We start from the raw sequence: 8,923 nt of genomic DNA on the forward strand, positions 1-8,923 counted from the left end.
ACACATCTTTTTGTGCTTATTTGTATTATTCATGCTCCACCGTTAGAGGGCGCCATTTAACCATAAACTGGGTGCGTTTAACAAACGGCGCTCTAACGTCAACATCTCTGATTTAGCTTTGTTAATTTAGCTGTTATCTCCCAGCATCCCAGCTTCATTAAATTCACTCATGTAGAAGCCCCTAGGAAATATGAAGTCAATTTACTTGTTGCACAACAAGCATGTTTTTACTGAGATGTCTTCAGAAGATAGCAACGGAATTTTACCTAGCAAAACCACAATGTAAACATACCCCAACATCATGTGCAATAAGTTAATTAAAGAAATACGTTTACATAAATGGTCGTTACATTTCTTATATGAAACCAGCCCCTCTGACCAGTATTATAATGATGCAAATGTGATAAAGCACAGATTACAGTATGTCCCTCGTGAATTAAGTTGTAGCACTTATTTAAACCAAGTAAAGCAAAAATACCTCAGGACTCTACTTACACTAACTTTACTTCTTGAAGCATACTAAAGTAATCATAAATCCCACGAACAGACAGTGCCAGCTAAATATGTACTTTTATCCTCTCAACCACCTGTCTTTGGTGGTTAGAGCAGACAATTACATTTCCCCCTTTTTATAATATATCCATGTTATTATGAAATCATACATTTCTCACTGAAGTTGGGGAAGAAAATTACTACCGTGAACATTTTGTTTGTGATAAAATTCCAGTCCTGGCATCCATATATTAACAGTTAATTTACGGTGGCATTTCTTCAGTCAGTAGACTGACTTTCCCAAAATTAACCCCATTCTTTATCGTATTACCTTGGATTTTGTCCACACTGTAGCACCGGTTTACTGCATAAACTTACAGCTGCAACAATCAAGGAAGAGGAATGGTGACGGATTTAGAAAAAAACAGATTTATTGTAATAGTATAATATAATATGAAAGCAAAATTTACAGCAGTTACTTGTATCATTTAAACTAACCAGCCTTCAAAAAGGTTATTCATCTAAGATTGAATTTCAGATATAATTCACCTAAGAATTCACATTACATGTCATAGATTATTTTCAGTTAACTTCAGCAATCACATACACAACTAAGGACTAATCACAATACTGTTACTTCTAACTACTAGACAAGTAAGCATTTCCACCTATTCCTGAGAATCTGTATCAAAAGAGACCATTTTAAGAATCGCAATAGAGAATGAGGCCAAATGTACCGATGTAGCAGCATGGTGATTAAGTAAACATGCAAGCCCTGGTAGTACATATCCTCCCTTCAGACCACATCTGTATCTTTATGTGGATGTCTTGTAAGACAGTGTGAAACTCCAGACCAACATACAGACAGGAAACAGGAATTTTTGACATGTCAGATTTTTCAAATTGTAAATTTGGGGTGGAGATTCTTAAAGGAATGGACTGACGTCCTCTTGACAGGGCCCTGAGGTCAGCACAGCATTGTCCAGCCCAATCTCTCCTCCAACCTCTTTCCCATGCTGAGCCTCAAAGATAATCTGAAAGACATTCAAAGATACCATGACATCTTCAGTTTGTAGATTCCAGTAGTGATTCAACAATATGAGGGTTCGTGTTTCAAACATAAGCTACTGTGAACCACATGAATTTAACATCTTAGAGAAAAATCGAACATAGCTATTCACAAAAGTATCGCATAGACTTCTGATACAATATTTGTGCTGTTCAATCTCCTTTGGCTGTTTTTACAGTTACAGCACTGGTTTAACAATCATCTATTAAAAAAAATATGTTATTAAACGATAAATTTACTCACAGACTCTGGTGCTTCCTCTTTCCAGGCCACAGTGAGGAGCTCTGTCTGCCAGCCCTGGTCTCTGCTTTGGCTTTGCTCCCATACTGGGTAAGCATTATTATCCAGCAGCACCCTGAGAGTTCCTACATTATGACCCACCACACGGTAGTCAAAGGTGAGGCAGAAGCTGCCTTGCTGGACCCGGTCACTGAGAAGCAACTTCAGCTTGGCTATATCCTCCGGCTCCCCCAGGAGCCCACTCATGGCCATGTAGTACTCAGCACCTGAAAGAGTTTGTAGCATTAGTGAATGCAACTACATTCTAAACTAATCTTAAATAACCTGTATTACACTTATAAATAATTGTGTTACCGTTATGGTAGGCTACGCTCCAGTCCATGTCATCCCTCTTGTCCTGGACCCACTCACATGCTCCCTGATCAAAGTTGCAATCCATTATAAACTCTAGAGGGTAAAACCATGGGAACACATTAGGGAAACGTCTCATTATCATTAATTAAATAGCAAAAGAACAAAAACAGATATTTGATTACCTTCCTGAACGGGTGTTATTTGGAATTCTTTGATTTCTGTGGCTGGGCCAAACACTGATTCAAAGTCTTCTGATACTGTGTTAAGAGATAAAAAAGAAAATTCTTTGTTAATTCATACATTTTCAGTTGGATATACACCCACTTGCCAGTTTATTAAGTACACTTACACCTATCTTAAACGGTGTGAATCAAACTTAACTATTGCATTAAACAGTCCTGCAATAAAACCAACTTTCATGAAGGTTATAAAGTTCTGTTTCAAACAAAATGAAGCTAGGATCTTATTGCAGGACTGCATTCTTTAAAGCAAGGTGGGGTGTATAATATTTCAGCTAAATGTGATAATCAGTAAGTAGAAGCAGACACAACTGTATCACATTACATTCTTACAAAATCTCATAAAAAATGGCCCTTTCATTTAGCTGCACAGAAATGACAATAACGTTTTGTCTACGAATTCCTCTTAAAGTATGTAATCTTTAAAAAACATTCCAAAATGATGCAGCAAAGAGAATTTCCACGGTGAAACAGAAGCGAGAAAGTGCCTTTTAACCAACAGGTGTAGACCTGCCCTGCTGTCACTCATGTCTTGTTAGAGAGATCTAGAGTGCTGATGACAGACTTTCCAACAAGGAGTCAAGTCTGTTTGCACAACAGCTGTTTGGGGGAAAACATAATAAAAGGCTTGGAGGGTAAGTAACCTCCCTCCCTTCCTCACCCTCCTCCCAGGAGATGGGAAGCAGGATGAGTTGTGTCCCTGGGCTCTCTCACGCCGACAGAGTAAAATTCCTCCCTTGAGTTGATGGGTGTCTCGGGCCTGTCTCCTCTTGCTTTCCGACTTCTTACACAGAATCACAAGATTAGTGGTGAAAGGTAACCTCGTGTATGGGGTTTCTCATTGAGGTGCATACTGCGGCATGACCACCCGGCCCACTTGTCTCTTTTTATCTGATGAAAGTGTCAGAAAAGGAGCATCTGTACACACAAATCAGGCGTGTTTGACATGTGCTAGAAGGCACTATGTCTCATAACCAATTAGATTCATTTGAATAAATTCTTCATTTTATATTGCTCAGTTCTTACTCAGAGCTTTATATTTTAGTTTTAGCCGATGGTTAAATATTCTGAAAAAGTTAAAAAAAATGTCAGCCTAGAGTTGACAGGATCTTAGAATTAGTGACCCTATTTCACAATTCTGAAGGACGTGACGGCATGACAGTAACAATGCTTGTGGTTCATTGTGGAAATAACTGGGACATATTGGACTAATCAGATTCAATGTGTTTTAGCATGTTGTTCACTAAAGAGAGTCAACATATTTGTTCCTCCATTGTTAGTAACATCAAACCCTCCAAGGAGAGTTATACAGGTCTTGGTGGAGCCTGTGGGCGACAGGGGACATGAAGCAACAGGCCCCTTTCTTCTCTGGTCAAGGTCTTAGGCCTGACCTGCAATTTTATACTTATTGCAGCCGCCTACTGAAAAATCGATAATTGTATTCAGATGCTGTGTAGACATGAGAGCAAACTCTTTGAAGAAACTAAGTTTGTTTAGTCTGTTTAAGGTTAATACATCGTGGACCACCCAGAATTACTGCAAAGGAGCCAAACCAAAAGGGGCACTTACTGAAAACGTCTCCTCTTGGATTGAGCTGGTTGTCTTCATCTTCCTCCTCCTCCTCCTCCTCCTCCTCCTCCTCCTCCTCCTCCTCCTCCTCCTCAGGAAATTCTTCTACCTGTCTCTGCCCAGTCCCGGGGCCAATGTAGACCTCTCCATCATAGTCAAAAGGCTGCTCACGGATCTGAGGAGCCGGCGTTGCGACTGGTTCGGGGATTATATTTTTGATGTCCTCATGGTCCAGCGTACCTCCCAGGATCCGTGGCTTCACTTGGGAGTCCTGGATGACTAAAGGCAGGAAGGGGAATCAGATCAGACACGTGGAACTGCAATCATGAGCGGTAAACACAGTTTGTTTCCAGGCTTCAGATGCATTTGTTGTCATGTAATCTGCAGCTGTTGCTCTGGTTCTACTCCATGCAGATGAAGCATGACAGCAACATTCATTGCACAAAACCTAAATTAGTGTTTTAAGTGCACAAGCATTTTGTTACACGAGTTCTGTATTTAAGGAGTCATGCTGAGGAGTCCAGGTCTCATATCAAGCTGTGTGTTCATAGGACGCAAAACATTTTCAGCCACAAGCATGGGGGAGAGTTTGGAGAGGTGTTCTTGAAAGTAGGAGGCAAGAGCAGGGAATCAATGGGGTTGCAGGGTAGGGATTAACAACAAAAGCAGTCTTGGATTTCACACAATCTCACCATTGAGGAAATCATCTGCACTGCCTTTGTCTCCATCCCACGACCTCTGATAAAACGGCTTGACTACAAAAAATAAAGGCATCTTTCATTCATGCTGAAACTGCTGGCCCTTGTAATTTGGCATCCTGAGACTTCACCTGTTATTATCTGGGTCTGAGTTAAAGAGTACAACACTGCCTGTCTTTCCACTTCTTCCTCAGATGGCTGGCTACTGTAGAATATTTACACAGATGTGTATTCAATCTGTGGCTCTCTCTTGCTAACATCTGTAAAGAGGTGTGGAGTCTAAAAACAGGAAACTAGCCTTGGCTTGTTTGCTTTATTTAAATGAAATATGTGGCTGTAAATCTACTTCTGACAGATCTGACTGACTACTCTCACCTGGGAAAGGCCTGAAACATGAGTTGTTGAACTCGATTATGAATGGCCTTGGTAGACAAGTATTTTTTTTTACAAAAGTCATCCCTAAAACTAATTTATTCGTAATTCTGTGTTGCTGTTCTTGGATCTCACCAGAGCATTCAAAGCCATTGCCTCTGAAGCCAGACTTGCACCTGCACTTGAAGGATCCTTTAGTGTTCACACAGACAGCATGGTGGCTGCACTTGTGGGTGTTGGCTGCACACTCATCAAGGTCTGTAATTGGAAGAAGCCTATTTGTACCTTTAGGAGCAGAATTTATCTTGAATGTTTCCTTGTTATAAGCTCGTATACCTTACCTACACAGTCGTATTTGCCGTCAACATATTTCAAGTCGTAGCCATCCTGGCATTTGCAGAAGTAGCTTCCAAAGGTGTTCACACATTGTCTGTTGTACGGGCAGAGGTTCGTCCCAGTTACACATTCATCAATATCTGAAGGGAAACAGAAGAGGGGACAAATTAAAGAGTGTTTGGATTTATATACATCTCACATTAGGCAATATTAAGAAAAACGGTCCACTATTTTACATTTTTTGGCTATTTTTCTGTAATGGCTTATTTCTACTGCTCTGCGACCCTTGACACTTACTGCTGACTATTTTGGTGGAATGGGTGTTCTGTGTGGTTCCTCTGATTCACACGGAGTCCTCAGCTGCTCTTTTCACATCTGCCAGCAGGGAACTTCACTGCCGTTGGTGTACTGAGTGCATTACAACATCCTGGTGATCATAAACACGATCCCTCACTGGCTTCCTACTAGCATCACTGCTAATTTGTGTTTGAAGTGGCCCCTGGCCAGGTTTAAAGCAGTGCTTCCACTGATTGTGGTAAATGAGACAAAGGTTTTGATGTGGATGCAATGAATGACTTAACACAGGAAGACAATAGTAACATCACCGTTAGTAATGCCCTTGAATGTGATATGGTGCCAAATAGTTGAAGTATTCAGCCTATTGCTGTAATGACAATAATTTAATGAATTAATTTACCTTCATATTTTCACTGAATCATATCATCATGTCATTTTACTTTATGGCTTTAGAATAATGGTGTACTTCTGCTGTACCTCTTCTTTTGAGTGTGTTGAATCTTTGGTAATCCTGAACTCTAATGCTCCAGAACTATTATATTTCTTCCCCTGTGCGATAAGTAGGCCAGACTAGCTCTGCCACAGTTCAAGCATTTTTTGCGGTTAGAAATATAACTTAATTGAACCCATCTGATTTACAAGCCAAACATGCAAAAGCCACATAATACAATCTTTAGAGAATTGTTCCCCTACGCAAAAACTCACAATCCATGAGACGGAAACAAGCCAAAGTCAAGCTCTGTATTCTTTGTTTAGCTAAGGGATATGGCTCCATCTGATTTTTAAATCTCCTTATATTTTGCTTGTCTCTAATCATTTATCATACTTGACATACGACTTCCTTGCAAGACACCATATGGATATAAACAATGTATTATTGTGTGTGTGTGTGTGTGTGTGTGTGTGTGTGTGTGTGTGTGTGTGTGTGTGTGTGTGTGTGTGTGTGTGTGTGTGTGTGTGTGTGTGTGTGTGTGTGTGTGGTAGCTCACCTACACAAGTCCTCTCATCTTGCCCAAGCTGCAGCCCCGTAGACGGGCAGAGGCAGCGAATCTCCCCCTGAACCTCCTCACAGCCATACTGACAGTGAGCAGCAGAGCATGTCCTGGAATCTTCATGCATGGACACAAAAAGAACAGATTTATAAATATTCAAACTTGCCAACTTTGATTTTCATGTGTTTCCACTCAAGGTATGCACGGATAGTAGCACAATGAGACTCACTTGCACAAGATCCATCAGGCCTTACGGTGTAACCATTGAGGCAGTAGCATTTATAACTTCCATAGGTGTTCATGCAGCGATGCTCACAGGGACGAGGTTTGAAGCCGCACTCATTCAGATCTAGAAATAAGAGACATCCTTATTTTTCCACCCGCAACAACTTTTTTTTTCTAAAACCTAAAACATTTACTTTTTAACTGAAATGCTTTTATTGAAACACAAGACAAAACTTATTTATTTATTTATTTAAACATACCGAGAATTAGTTAGTAAAGCTTATCAACTGGAAATTAGATCATCCTGTACCAAGTTTGACCAATGTATTCTAGACAGCAGCTACCCACCTTGATTACACGTTTTTCCAGTGTATCCTGGGAAACACTTGCATTTGTCGGGGCCAACACACTCTCCGTGCTTGCAGCCGTGGTCACACTGAGCTGGTAAAACATTTAACATGAAGAGAATACCACCAGAAATATTAGTGGTTTGAGAAGTATGGATTATAGTAAAACCACACATTTCTATCATGCAGGCAAGGTTTTTCAATCTAGACCCTCATTTCCTCCATATTTTCTGGGTTAGGAAAATATCTTTCATGGAAAGACTAACAATTGTTAGGAGACTGTGTATTGTGGCAGTAAATTAGATTCTATATATGCTCTTACCCTCACACTGTCCTTTACTGTTTTTCTTCCAGCCATAGCAACACTCCAGCCTCCTGCCATAGCGACACACGCCTGGTTGGTTACCAGTGAGGACTTGTCGGTAGTGCCTTCATAGAGAACGAGAGGAACAGAAGGTAAGATATGTATTTCAGATGTCATACATATTAACATGAAAGAATGGTCCCAACACATCCACAGTCTCAATAAGCTCTTGCAGATTTGTATTTAAATTTTGGTCCTGATGGTAGTTCTATGAAAAAAACAAACAACCTAAATAAAATGTCCCCTCACAGGCTTGCTTAGTTATAAAAGGGAGCTCCCTGTGGTGTAACTGCCAGCTGACAGGATGTAGGCTACAGATGGAGAAAACACACTAAAATGAACAACCATATGTCCTCGTTTTTCAATGTACCTTGATCTTCACCTGACTCCAATTTCTGAAGACAGATGAGATTCACGATTAGGTTATTCTAAGTTGCGGTCATAGGCATAGCATTCAAAATAACCTATACAGTACATATAGATTATACTGCATGTGTGTATTTTTAACCTGTAAATTGAATTAAGATGCCATTTGACTAAGAATTAGTACATAAGTAAATTCATGTCAGAATCATACATCCAAATCTGACTTCAGCATCATTTTTTATATTTTTAAGCGCAGTGCCAAAATCTAATATCCCAGATGTTTAGGTGTCAAAGGGGTAGCATCCTATAATAAGCCTAGGCCCCAGTGGGACTGAGGGAATCTGAGACTTGATAGAAATTAACCAGAATAGCCCACAGAAGAGTGTCTCCTTAGTTTGACAGGTGCTCTTCAGTTATTAACAGTTGCTGTGCCACATTTAGCTGACACACTGTCATAGCTGGCATAGTCCTCTGCTGGCAGCGGCAGCAGTATGTACATACCAACAATGCAACAATTATTCCTGTAGAGATTTAAGCAAACAATTCTGTGTCTAATAGGGGTGGTTGTGTTACTCATTAAGCTACACTTAAAGTAAAAGCATGCAGAGGAACTGCCAGTTAAAATGGTAGTAATTCCCTTTTTGGCAACAGGAAGTGGGCCTAATGAGTCAATACAGCTGGTGGCACTTTAGTTTGTTATTGGTGCCAGTGCAATGTGATACGCACTTTATGATACATACAAATATATCTGACACTATCTTGGAAGGTCTTTTTTAATTCTTGACTTGAGTAAATGTCCAAGTAAAGTTAACACCTGCTGCAGGTCTCAAGGTAGAAAACACACCATACAACATCAAACGCACTTATGCTCTAGTTCATTGACTTACCTATGGGCTGAACTACCAGAGGAGATGTGGACTATGGAAAAAAGAGCAAAGACCAAGATGAATGGCTGCATGTCTG

At 40.2% G+C, this 8,923-nt stretch overlaps 1 protein-coding gene across 1 annotated transcript; it reads right to left on the bottom strand.

Annotated features, from left to right (window-relative positions):
• Positions 1–911: 911 nt before the first annotated feature.
• Positions 912–8,923, bottom strand: egfl6 (EGF-like-domain, multiple 6). Its single transcript, XM_054615889.1, has 13 exons — positions 8,848–8,923; positions 7,553–7,659; positions 7,232–7,324; positions 6,888–7,007; positions 6,656–6,775; positions 5,375–5,509; positions 5,169–5,291; positions 4,656–4,718; positions 3,964–4,242; positions 2,338–2,412; positions 2,156–2,248; positions 1,805–2,067; positions 912–1,526 (listed from the first exon to the last, which is right to left on the bottom strand). The coding sequence occupies exons 1-13, from the start codon at positions 8,916–8,918 to the stop codon at positions 1,419–1,421; spliced, it is 1,650 nt and encodes a 549-aa protein (XP_054471864.1). The 5' UTR covers positions 8,919–8,923; the 3' UTR covers positions 912–1,418.

This window comes from Anoplopoma fimbria, chromosome 16 (genome assembly GCF_027596085.1).
Source record: "Anoplopoma fimbria isolate UVic2021 breed Golden Eagle Sablefish chromosome 16, Afim_UVic_2022, whole genome shotgun sequence".
Taxonomy (NCBI): domain Eukaryota; kingdom Metazoa; phylum Chordata; class Actinopteri; order Perciformes; family Anoplopomatidae; genus Anoplopoma; species Anoplopoma fimbria.